This window comes from Haliotis rufescens, unplaced genomic scaffold, assembly GCF_023055435.1.
Source record: "Haliotis rufescens isolate VD_foot unplaced genomic scaffold, xgHalRufe1.0.p SCAF_383, whole genome shotgun sequence".
Lineage (NCBI taxonomy): Eukaryota > Metazoa > Mollusca > Gastropoda > Lepetellida > Haliotidae > Haliotis > Haliotis rufescens.
In genome coordinates, this window is record NW_025964094.1 from 18,697 (window position 1) to 32,462 (window position 13,766).

The 13,766-nt window shown below is 41.8% G+C and overlaps 1 protein-coding gene across 1 annotated transcript; it reads right to left on the reverse strand.

The window, feature by feature from the left end:
• Positions 1 to 7,950: 7,950 nt before the first annotated feature.
• Positions 7,951 to 11,828, reverse strand: LOC125372210. The gene is made up of 4 exons (XM_048381412.1): positions 11,709 to 11,828; positions 10,128 to 10,286; positions 9,684 to 9,826; positions 7,951 to 8,215 (listed from the first exon to the last, which is right to left on the reverse strand). The coding sequence occupies exons 2-4, from the start codon at positions 10,215 to 10,217 to the stop codon at positions 7,984 to 7,986; spliced, it is 465 nt and encodes a 154-aa protein (XP_048237369.1). The 5' UTR covers positions 10,218 to 10,286; positions 11,709 to 11,828; the 3' UTR covers positions 7,951 to 7,983.
• Between the last annotated feature and the right edge of the window lie 1,938 nt (positions 11,829 to 13,766).

Here is a 13,766-nt window from a genome sequence, read left to right on the forward strand (position 1 = left end):
TCTCAAGTTTAGTTGTATAATGATCATGACCGGATTACAATGTATGACAGTAAATGTTATGACCACCAAAGATCTTATAGGACGACAAGGGTAGTGCGGGAAATTTCAAAGCTGGTATTTGGATAAGTAGCGCGTAATACAGCCACGAAATGTCAAACAAACGTGGTCGGCGACCTATGACGTTGACGCACACGCCCCCTATCATGTCCTAGAAGTGTTCAATTTGGAATGGTCTTGACTCATTGATGGCCATTGAATTCCATGGATGTTGTGCTGCTGGAGGTGAGTATTGGCGGTTCGTGCACGGTAAGCACGGGCGTTTTCGTCTTGAAAAAAACGTCGACCCACACGCCTTGCAAAAGGGACAACAAAGGGTGGTCAGTATGTTGTCCTAATAGTATTGTCCAGTGACGCTTCCTTGCATAATACGGAGCCCTCAGTCACAGTGATGTCACCCCACAACGTAACCGATCCAACGCGAAATCTGTCTTGAGATTTCAGGTTGACATTGGTTTGACGTTCATATCGACGTCGCCACACACGACTACGCCTATCACGGAAGTGTAAGGCGAACCTGGACTCATCCATCTTCCCGAGGCAAGGGAGTTACCTGACTATAAAAGTCCAGTTTCCACCCTTGCCGAACTAGGCTGGTATTATGGAGTTACATTTTGGCTGGACTATCGAGTCTATGCATAGTCCTATCAAAATCGCGCACCGAAATCGAAATCCGGTTCGTAAACCGTCGGGCAGATTTCCGTCGATTGCAGGATTTGCATAGCATGCGCACCGCCAACTCGTTGTCAACAGATATTTTCCAAATCTTTTCAAGATTTTAATCAAGGTGATCACGTGATTTGATGCACTTCGCGATGTAAGACCCGTTTTCTCACAATATAGATCTTGATTATCAATCAGATCGCCTTGACTGGGCGCCGCCATTTTGTTTGAAGCAAATACAAGTGATACGAGAGGTGGAATCTGATTGGTCCATAGGAGAGGCATAGAAGGGACTTAACTCGTAACAGCCACTGGTGGCGCTATGATCGAGTCCAGGAATTCCAGCCTAGTTCGGCAAGGTGGAAAACTGGACCTTTAAAGACTGTTAACTCCCTTGCCTCGGGAAGATGGAACTCATCTGAAAACATGACACAAGTCCACCGACGATTAACCAAGTTTCGAAGTTGGGTCCACCATTGACGACTGTTGAGAATATTACGATTTGTAAGGGGCGGCACAAAACGTGGACGTCGGGCATGGAGATGAACTGCATGGAAATCTCAAGTAGCCCCATGAAAGTTTTCAGCAATTTGATTCGCTGTATGAACTCGATGTCATAGAGCCTGGTTCGGATCAATCGATCCTGTACTCTTGTCGTTGACCTGTGACGCCCTGAACGGGATCGATCGTTAACATTTTGGGTTTCATGGTACCTATTAGTCTGGTTGTCTGCTAATCACAGACTGTGAATCATTGAACGATGTATCAATGCACGCTGACTTCTGCCATTCCCATGTTAAGAGTCCATAGACGCTCCACGAGTTCATACACAAACAATGAATGAAACCAAGAAAATTCCAACTGAATGATAAGCAGAATCAATAAGCTTGACATAAATAATGATCCACAGATATTAATAGGCCTTCCTTGAAAGAGTCAAAACAGGAATGGCACCCTACGCACGTGCCTGACGTCGACGCTATTGCGTGAGGCACGTGCAAACTATCGGCTGTGTTTTGGTTTTAAGTTTTACAGACATAAACGTCCTTGCATAGGATGTTTGTCGTCAACCTATATCTTTGTTTTCCCTGATCCCCTACTTTTTAAGAGACTTGTAACCATACACTGACAGATAACTCGTGACTTAGTTTCCTGCAATATGCAATGGCGACTCACACAGTATATAAAGTTAAAGAGTTTTGGTTTATTTTTCGAATATTTCCTACAAAAGCCTTTACAAACTATGTCATATTTATCTGGAGTGATTGAACTGGGTTATCAATATTCCAGAAATATCACATCGGGGAATACCAGCAATAGGCCTCACGCAATATACGAGTTCCCCATCTACAGTCGTGGGTTCTCATTACGTATTCTCGATTGAAACCTAAGCAGATGTACCATTCCTGTACCATTACTACAGTCAATGTCTGAATATGCGGTATGACCATATGAAGACAGACACATGTTTATCTTATCAAAGAAATGAAATCACTTAACTGAAATGTATGACCTACTGTTAGTGTCAAGTATTTCTTGATAATGGGCAAATAATTGGCCTCCTTCCCGATCAAAGGTCCTGCTCTTATTTTATGTCTAGAAAACGTAATTGTTATATAGGTATAATTTTCTCAGTTGACGACTTGCTTATATAGAACCATGTAAAACATTAGGATGTGTGTGATATGATGGCTGTAATATTGTGTTAAAATCGTGTTAAAACCATGTTTTCTTGTAGCGACTGTTTAAGCCACAAATCGTCTCGGCACTGACGGAACCAGGGTTACCAGATGTCAACACCTGTAACCTGTATCCCTACTATTTAAGAGACTTGTAACCATACACTGACAGATAACTCGTGACATAGTTTCCTGCAATATGCAATGGCGACTCACACAGTATAAAGTTAAAGAGTTTTGGTTTATTTTTCGAATGTTTCCTACAAAAGCCTTTACAAACTATGTCATATTTATCTGGAGTGATTGAGCTGGTTTTTACGCCGTTGTTATCAATATTCCAGAAATATCACATCGAGGATACAGTCGTAGTTTCTCATTACGTATTCTCGATTGAAACAGATGTACCATTCCTTATAAGGTAATATCTATCTCGTCAATTAATTAAGGTAAAATCGCTTGTCGCCATCCAAAGATTTCATGCGCGAGATTTTTTCTCGGGTATTTGTATTCTTCACACATTTATTTGATTGATGTGGCCTTATCTCTCCCTCTCCCTCTGATGTCCTTTCATACTTGATGTAGTAAAAGGCTGGCGAGCTATAGACTCGTAATACGCACAAGCTGTTTATAAATGTTCAACAAGATGCAAAAAAAAATGAGTTTGCAGTACCAAACAATGACATAAGACTTTGACCATCACCCTTGATAGTCTTTAGCACTATGGTCACTATTCTTACCCTAAAGTTTGTAAAGTGGAGCGGACGTCCTCCCAGCTCGAGGTCTCTGCAGCTGCTTTGTGTAATCTGTGACACCGTCCAGAACAGAATGGCTGTTATAGCGATCGGTCTCCACTGTCGCTGACAATACCTCAGTCACAAAGTGGACTTTTGTCCAGATAACCCAGCGTTATATCCTCCTGAAGTGGTCACGAAGCACTACACTGATAATCACATTGTTACTCCCCTACTTACTCCAATGTTCCCAGATGACTGTATACCAGTACGCAATGCATTTAGACACGTGCGTGCATCACACCAGTCAATGTATGAATATGCGGTATGACCATATGAAGACAGACATATGTTTATCTTATCAAAGTAATGTAATCACTTAGCTGAAATGTATGACCTACTGTTAGTGTATTTCTTGATAATAGGCAAATAATTCGCCTCCTTCCCGACCAAAGTCCTGCTCTTATATCATGTCTAGAAAACGTAATTGTTATATAGGTATATTTTTCTCAGTTGACGACTTGCTTATATAGAACCATGGAAGGCATAAAGATGTGTGTGATATGATGGCTGTAATATTGTGTTAGAACCATGTTTTTTTTGTAGCGACTGTTTAAGCCACAAATCGACTCGGCACTGACGGAACCAGGGTTACCAGATGTCAAAACCTGTACCCGGATCCCCGCCTATGACGACACGCCCTGCCTCTTATACAAGATGCCGTATGCATCGTCGTCGGTCATTTAAAATTGAATTTACAAAATGGCCGACCCTTCACAAAGATTTATGTATCTTGAAATAAGGTCACACACAATGGCAGAGCCAAAAATATATCCTGTTGACAAGACTTAAATGCCTGCTGACATAAATAATGCATGATTATCTATCAGGCTGTGTAAATGAACACAGCATGATTATATATTATATTGCGGACATCACAGACACATGATTATTCACCAAGCCACTGACATCATAATAATAGACTATAAATGTCCACCCTTGCCGAACAAGACTTGCAGTTAGATCCGATATTTGTCGTAGATCTCCTAAAGCCAAGAGATGCAACAGCAAAGGCCAAACTGACTCTATTTCTGAGAGATAGACAGCTACTCGAACGTATATTAGTAGAGCAGCCAAAAATAAAAAAATGAAATTACATCAAAATACGAAAATAGAAACCATATCACTACAAAAACAGAAATTCTGTGAATACCATATCACAGTAGATACGTGTACCCTGCTCACACACATGAGTCCCAAAAAGGGACTGGTCAGCCGAAATTGCAAAGGCAGAAGGCGACCTCTTAAACACTTAAAGCAACAACAACAACGAACTAGGCAGGCAATTCCGAATTCGTCTGCTTCGGCTGGACTAACGAGTCTATGCATAGTCCAATCAAAATCGCCAAACGGAATCGACATCCGGTTCGTAAACAACGTTAACGCGGCAGATTTCAGTCGATTGAAGGATTTGCATAGAATGTGTACCATCAACTGGGCGTCATCAGATATTTTCAAAATCATTTAATATTTTTTATCAATGTACTCAAGTGATCTGATGCACTTCGCGAGGTTTTATTACGATATAGCTCTTAATTATCGATCTTGACTCGGAGCCACCATTTATTTTGTCTCAAGCAAATGCAAGTGATGTGAGAGGTTGAATCTGATTGGTCAGTAGGAGGGACATAAAAGGGTGGTAAGCGGACTTTTATAGTCAATTAACTCCCTTGCCTCGGGAAGAGGCGGCTGGTGCGAATAGCCATCATACTGTTAATATCACTGTTACATGACTATCTCTCAGACAGCTGAGTCCACTGATAAACAATTATCGCGTAGATGCTGACGTCACTGAGATTACATTGGGCTGCATTCGTGACCAAGCCAAATAGCTACTCGTTCTCATGTCGTGGTTGTTGTTATGACTGGGTTCCGTCTAAGCGCACCGGACATAGATGAAGATGTAATGATTTATGTATATCTCCCCCATATATCACGTATATCCCAGATGCTATTGAAAACACAGTGGGACTGACGGTATTATACAGTATTATTGAACACCGTAACCGTATCTTGGGTATATTTTAGATGCAAGACGTATGTAAAATAAAAACTTATTCACTGTTACCTGATTATCGATCGGGCTGCTGACGTTACTGTTATATGGTTATCCAATTGGCTGATGATGTCACTATGACATAATTATCCCTCGGGCTGATGACGCCACTGTTACGTGATTACCAATCGGGCTGCTGGTGTCCATAAAAAAGAGTACCGATTACGATTTCGATTCTGTTAATTGAGTCCTAAATAAAACTTATTTAGCAAATTGTTCTCAATAAAATGATGTCATTTTAGCTTGAATCACATATTGTCCAGTCTATCGTATGTGTTACTGTTTGAATTGCATGGGGTAATTTGCATATTGTCTCTGCAGGGTAGTTAAAGTAAAGACAACATATTTCATGGATGACAACTGATTTTATTCTATTATGATGCGACGTTTCCGTAGAGATCCTTATAACATTGTCCAGCAAGAGTGAAGTAAGATAGTACACTACAGGCTTATGTACGTTACAGTCAATGTTAAAAAATGACTGAAATTTTCTCTTAGGCAATTTAGCAAATGTCATTTAACTGCAACATATACATCTCGTAAGGAATAACAAAAACAATATCAGGGTATGCATGAAAGGAACTAACAACAACAATGGATAATGGTGGATTGATACAGCAACAACCATCTTCTCGAGGCAGGAAAGTTAACTGACAGTGGAGGTCCAGTTCCAGTTCCACCCTTGCAGAGCTGGGCCTGAATGTCTTGGTTCGATCGAAGTGGTTATAACGAGTTATGTTCCTTCTATGTCCCTCCTACTGACCAATCAGATTCCACCTCTCATATCACGTGCATTTGCTTCAAACAAAATGGCGGCCCCCAGTGAAGACAATCTGGTCGATAATCAAGATCGATGTTGTAATTAAACGGGTCTTTCTTCGCGAAGTTCATAAAATCTCGTGAGCATTTTGATTATAAACATGAAAAGATTTGGAACATAGTTGTTAACCCGAAGTTGTCGGTACCCATGCTTTGCAAATCCTGCAATAGACCGCAATTTGCACGGCAGTTTACGAACCGGATGTTGATTTCGTTACGCCATTTTGAGTAGACTGTGCATACAGTCTTCAGTCCAGCCAAAATATAAAACTTCATAATTCCAGCCGAGTTCGGCAAGGGTGGATACTGGACTATTATAGACAGTTAACTCCCTTGTCACGGGAACTACAGTATAACCAACTGTACATGACGGGGTACAGATACACAGTGCTAATAGGGTTATTAATTGTTTTATCAATTCGTTGTTAAGATTGGATGAGGTGTCCTGGATCCCTGTTTATTGAGGCTTGTGTCACCTGACTTGAACTATTCTACTAGTTTTCGTTTGGTGACGTCATGGAGATTGTTTGATAGGATTTGTGGTTTATCCCACATGATATCATGATAAGAAAGGTTGATGATGTGGTTTGAGATGGCTGACTTTCGGTCTGACATAGTGGTAGATGTTTTATGTTATTTATTCTGACGTTTACGGGACGGGAAGTTTCACCTGCTTAGGCGTTACCGCAGTCAATTTATTTTGCAGACAATACCTGCAGGTTCTTGTTGTTGTGAAGGATTCCTGCTTCCAAACATGCCAATCAAACTGGATAGTGATACTTGACAACAAATTAATAAGTGAGAAATCAGATACTTATGCTGCTGAGAAACATCCCCCTGCCTCCCGAATGAACAAGAAAGTTTCTGGCTGAAAAGGCTTGAAGTAGGAAAAGTAAGTTCACGGGGGAGGCAGGACAGTGGAGTGCGTTCGGGCGCCTGGTTTCAATTCTGTGTTAAAGATTCGGAACAAAGTAGGAAATTGCACATTGTGTCAGCAGGATAAGTATCTAATATCATTAATATTAGATTGTCGAACATGTTTGTGTACCAGTGATTGATATTATGAGCAAAGATCCTCTCCATCAGGGTATGATGACATACAATCAACCAAGTCACCGAGTCTGACTTAATTGAGTCGTCTCTTACGACCAACATAGGGTGCTGGGGACCTATAATTAGTTATTCTGACTCAGAATCGGAATTATTAGAAACAGATTGGCAATTCTCTGGTACAACATATAGCCATATACGGATATTTACATTCAATTACAGCATGAAAGGGTGTAAATGTTCTTCTGATGATATAAAATATATTTAAAATGTAAAAACATGTTTATGTTCCAAGTAATAGCAGATGTTTACTGGTCTGTCCCGATTTACATTGTCCTCGTCACATCCTGGTGTGAGGACAGGTGGCCCTGTCATCCGAGGCGCCGTCATTCGCTGGGCCGAGTTGTGTTCCTTTAGGCGTATCGGAGACCTTTGATCCATGGTTCGAATCTTGCTATGTGTCTTAGTTTGTCAACACCATACTCGCGCTCATGGATTTAACCAGTGTGGTAAAATTCTAAGGCCTGCATTAGTTCGGTCTTTCTATTACATCAAACTGACTTTAATACTTTTCAAAGCCGCGTTAAACCAAATCACTCACATACTCCTGGTGTATCTGTGTAGAGTAGCGTGTTTAAGTAGTTGATCCAGCCGATGGAATAACAATTAACATTTCAGTTGCCGATAAAGCAAATAACATGTTTTGTGTTTTTTGAAAAAAAAATTTCAGACAGAATAGGGATTCGGACAAAACTTCACATGTAATTCCCTACATCCAGCATCCCATACGAACAACTGGTTTTGTTTCTAAAACATGAGACAGTTTGGTTTCGGTAAATACTCAATAACATTTTATTAGCAACCAAAGTTATTCGGGCGTACATTTGAGAGCCCTGGCGAGAATAGTAGCAAACCCTTTTGGGCCAAGGATGCATTTAACGGTGACTACTTGGTCATTAAGGCTGAACCAGAAGGTGACCACCTCACTGGGAGCACCGGTTATGCGGATACTGACATCAGTGTCCATTCTGATCCACACAACTCTCTGTGGAGACATCGGTACCCACTTGTCCAGTTCGCCCAGGACGACCACAACCGTGCTGGAAATATGATATGAACCACTTCTATTACACGTGTTATTCATGACAGGTATCGTGCACTCAACAACGCCGGGCAGCCAACACTCATCAGCACTGGACATCCAACACTCATCAGCACTGGACATCCAACACTCATCAGCACTGGACATCCAACACTCAACAACACTGGACATCCAACACTCAACAACACTGGGCATCCAACACGCACCAGCACTGGACATCCAACACTCAACAACACTGGGCATCAAGCACGCACCAACACTGGGCATCCAACACTCAACAACACTGGACATCCAACACTCAACAACACTAGACATCCAACGCTCAACAACACTGGACATCCAACACTCATCAGCACTGGGCATCCAGCACGCACCAACACTGGGCATCCAACAGTCAACAACACTGGGCATCCAACACTCATCAAAACTGGGCATCCAACACTCATCAGCACTGGGCATCCAACACTCAACAACACTAGACATCCAACACTCAACAACACTGGACATCCAACACTCATCAGCACTGGGCATCCAGCACGCACCAACACTGGGCATCCAACAGTCAACAACACTGGGCATCCAACACTCATCAACACTGGGCATCCAACACTCATCAGCACTGGACATCCAACACTCATCAGCACTGGGCATCCAGCACGTACCAACACTGGGCATCCAACACTCAACAACACTGGGCATCCAGCACTCATCAGCACTGGGCATCCAGAATTACACAACACAGGGCATCCAACACTCAACAACACTGGGCATCCAACTATCAACAACACTGGACATCCAACACTCAACAACACTGGGCATCCAACACTCAACAACACTGGACATCCAACATTCATCAGCACTTGGCATCCAGAATTACACAACACAGGGCATCCAACACTCAACAATACTGGGCATCAAGCACGTATCAACACTGGGCATCCAACACTCAACAACACTGGGCATCCAGCACGCACCAACACTGGGCATCCAACACTCAACAACACTGGGCATCCAGCACGTACCAACACTGGGCATCCAACACTCAACAACACTGGGCATCCAACACTCAACAACACTGGGCATCAAACACTCAACAACACTGGACATCCAACACTCAACAACACTGGGCATCCAACACTCAACAACACTGGGCATCCAGCACGCACCAACACTGGGCATCCAGAATTACACAACACTCGGCATCCAACACTCATCAGCACTGGGCATCCAACACTCATCAGCACTGGACATCCAACACTCAACAACACTGGACATCCAACACTCATCAACACTGGACATCCAACACTCAACAACACAAACGTGATCACATGCTAACCTCCTATATATTAAAAGACCTCAAATCAATGCACCGCCAATATTGTACTACAGGATAAAATTCCTACAATACTGAATAAACATGTCTAATTTCCAAACACTTTTTTAATGAGATGCTTTATTCGACTTACTTGTCGCCCATGGCTATAGTAGGCGAGGTGTAGTACAGACAGTAGGCAACTGTTGAGCAGCCAGACAGAACCAGGGGGGTGTCATCAGTGAATATATCGATGCTGCTTGTACTGCTGTGTGAAAACACTCTGCTGGTCGGAAACTGCAGAAAAGTATATCATTATTTAACAAAAAATTATTATTTACTTTTTCAGTATTACTGTCTCAAGATACTTTAAGAGTTAGAATGTAGTTGTGTATCAACGGCAAATGTTTATTACCTGAAGTTTACCAGTTATCAGTTAATGTGAATCAGCTGTCGTGGCCAATTTACCTGTAGCTGTGTTACCAGCAATTGGCAATTCCTTGTACTGGATCATCTTATGCAGTTGTGTATCAACCGTATTTGTGTATCACCTGTAGTTAATACATGTAGATGGGCATTACCTTTGGTTGCGATTTACCTGTGGTAACTGTTGAAATCCTGCATCAGTTGGGGTTATCGTGTATCCTGCAAGGAGGTCGGCGGCCAGTATGATTCCAAATTTCCACATTCCACCAAAGTCAGAATATGTTGTGTACACTTCCCCGGATGGACCGTTGAAGTCAGCGCCAAACGCGAGCTGCAGTGTAAATATGAATACTACGCCCTCCCCATTTGTACCAGTAAATCATTACAACAGAGCCGTAGGAAATACGTTTTAGAGTCATGTACTTTTTATTACTGTCATCTATAAAACTTCTGGCGCATGAATACATAGCGTGGGAAGCCCTGTACATTGTCGTAGTAAGGTTTGGGGTATAATACTGATATATACGCTTCAAAAAAGTGAAACGCAATACTGATATTTTTGGCCATAAAAGCAAAATTAGCGGACCAAGGGGTGCAAAATGAAGAGATTCATATTATTTTAGTGTCTGTGACAAATTTCCCGGATCAAAATGATCACAACAAAGACACGCAAACCATTAGTCGGGAAACACCTACGATTCGGAAAAACGCGTGTGACAGTGACAGTATCCAATATAGAAATACTGAAATCTGTTTCTTATACAGTGGCGAAGCAACATATACGCAAAACAACAGTTGTTTTTCATTGTCTTTCGCGGCAATCCATCAGTCTGTCCAGTAGAGTAACTGCCCTTTGTCAAAGGGAAGCTACTCTAACCCTAGTCTATGAGACGTCACGGCCACGGTCAGACGTTGTGGACAGTCGGTCTGTCCTGTCATAACGTTAAGAAGTGTAGTCAGATGTATACACAGCGACAAAACGAAACAAAGGTAACGATTCAAACATATTTCGGCCAAATCCAACTATTTTTATTTGTGGAGAAGGTTTCAAGCTGCAGATATGGCTACTGATCCCGCTTGACTAGGCCTCGTGCCCTCGCAAAATTGTTTCGAAATTTATATCTCCAAAGTTGCCAAAACTTATAAAATGCCTTAGCTACGTCACAGTTAGACACTGATTTTCAGTATATTAGACTGTTCTTTTGATAATGATAGCAATTATCTCTGTAGTTTATCCTGATTCCCGATGGTTAATTATGACTCGATCGCCGAATGACGAGGGCGCCGCCATGTTTGTTTATAAACAGTGAAAGTAGTCCTACTTGACCTTTGATATTTGCATCTCTATCCGCATATGACCCAAACGGATATCGTTTTGATCCGTTGGCTTTATCCTGCCGAGAAACCTATCCATTGTATGATAAAAGTATCTATTAGTCCTAGCTTGTAGTCTATTCAGTATATTGCAAAGTCTATATGTCCAACAAACAACAGAAATGTGTGATTGTGCCCGAGACTTACGTTCAGTGAGCACAGATCTTTACTGTTAGCGAGACGCCTATAACTAGTGTCTATGACATCATCATCTATTGTTTTCGACAGTGTGTTGACATGACGTCATCGCAAACAAAAGTGTGGGAGACAATCAGCACAAAGCAAACATTATCATGCTCTTCAGAATTTCTGAAAATGGATTTGGACGATATTCTCGCTCCTATATATAGAAGATAACTGATGCTGGTTCGTGGGTTACCCTTCGTATTTGGTTGTCTATGGCTGTGGCAGGCTTGGATGGTTTCAGTATCTTCCCGTCGGCATTGACACTCCTGCAAAACAACAAAATGGTACAGGCATCACACCCTTTGATTAACAAAAAATATACGACAAAACCTTTTCCATCATAAAAGATATGAAACGTCAATCCCAAAGAATAGCCAATGCCGGTTGTCCAACGAAACAGATTCCATTCGGCGTGAAGGGCAATTGTACGATTCGGACTACATCACAGGCATGTGTTCATGAATCTCTACCAAATAGTGATGATACCAGGTGGTCGCGAAAAGGTCAGCTTATCATAACCCGCAGGTGGCACTGTCAAAAACACATGGAAAGGCATGTTCACCTAAAAAAACATGGTAATTGCTTTGGACATCATTTTTATCACTGATACGCTAATTGGGAAATGACCGCCACGTGTCTACCATAGGAGGTCTGTACAACTTTACTAAGGCCTTGAGACCGTCTCCGTGGTCTAGTGGTAGAGCGTCCGCCCGGAGAGCGGAAGGTCCGGGGTTCGATCCCCGACCGCGACCACCAAAAGACGTTAAAAGATGGTACTTGTCTGGCGCTCGGCATTAAGGGGCAAAAACAAGGACTGGTCGGCTCAGAGTCAGTATACTGTGTCTGAGTGGGGTATTCATGTTAAAACTGCGGCATGGTATATCAGTGTGGTAGAACTATAAATCGGCATCAGTCCGGACTAGTACAAGCAGCTACACAAACACACACACGTACATGCACGTCGCTATATAAGTGCAATAATCTTGGACGCGACGTTAAACCCCATTTCACCTCACCTTACTAAGGCCTTGAATGTTGAAACTCTGATCACCATTTTGGAGCAAGAATGGTATTAAAAACAAAATCGTATTGCAACGCAAACCTTGCCTTTTGTTATTTAGGTGGGTGCCATTAATTTAATTCCAACATTGACGAGTGTTACTGTGATCCAGTTTCATATACTAATGTATGATATTGGGAAATTTTAGAAGCACATAATTGACACTTCTTTTTTCTTTGAAGTTGTAAGTGTACAATTAATAAACATATTGATGAATATTAATATACATAGAAAGAAACATATTCATTCTAAAGGCATTAATGCAGAGCTTTCTCATCAAGCAAAGCGTTTTTTAATCATATTGGACTTTCAGTGCAGTATCAATATTACATTGTGAACTAACACAGTCTTAACACAAAAGGTTACACGTGCATATAGACTGCCGGACAAAAGAAAGTGTACTCCCATGTTTCATGGTGACTTAAATGAAACAAACAAGAAATGGTTATTCGATATTGATGTACGGGTATCAAAGTGTGATTTAAACCTTCAAGCTATCGTGTTTCGGCAGTTTTCTGCCCAGTAACGTTATAATAACGTTTGTAATCTTAATCTTGCATCGCAACCAGAGGTGGACACACACGCTATTGATTTGTAAATTGACATTTTGGCATGTTCATGTTTTTTATGAAATCACGCATTTTCTAAAGTCAGTATGGCAAATTAAACCATTTGAACACTTACAGGAGTCTTTTATCTGTTGCAAACCGAAATTGTTTCAGATTTGGTAAAAATCTTTGCATTAAATTTTATTCAATGTCACAAGAACCTTTGTTGTTCAGTATATATACTTTCTTTGGCCCGCCAGTTAACACTGAACACAAAGTGTACACCACAGAACGAAGACCACATTTGGTGAGACTGATGTCGAAGATGCAAGCATAGTAAATGCCATGAGACATCATGCTTAAATGATATAAAGTTTCGAACGTTGTCTGGTTCCCTCCCCGAGATGTTCTGGCTTCTGAGGGATGCAACCCAACTCAATTGCCTGACCAAAGATTTCAAGCTGCTGTGTTCTCGTCCAGTGAGAGGGGCGGTCGGGTAGCCTAGTGGTTAAAGCTCGTCACGCCGAAGACCCGGGTTCGATTCCCGACATGGGTACAATGTGTGGAGCCCATTTCTGGTGTCCCCCGCCCTGATATTGCTAGAATATTGCTAAAAAGCGGCGTAAAACCATACTCACTCACT

Excerpts from the sequence above, each read along its gene's own strand:
- LOC125372210 (XM_048381412.1), bottom strand. The coding sequence starts at position 10,217 with ATGTGGAAATTTGGAATCATACTGGCCGCCGACCTCCTTGCAGGATAC. Across the intron at positions 9,827-10,127 it reads GATTTCAACAGTTACCACAG|TTTCCGACCAGCAGAGTGTT; the intron begins GTAAATCGCAAC and ends ACTTTTCTGCAG. Across the intron at positions 8,216-9,683 it reads ACTATAGCCATGGGCGACAA|CACGGTTGTGGTCGTCCTGG; the intron begins GTAAGTCGAATA and ends TCATATTTCCAG.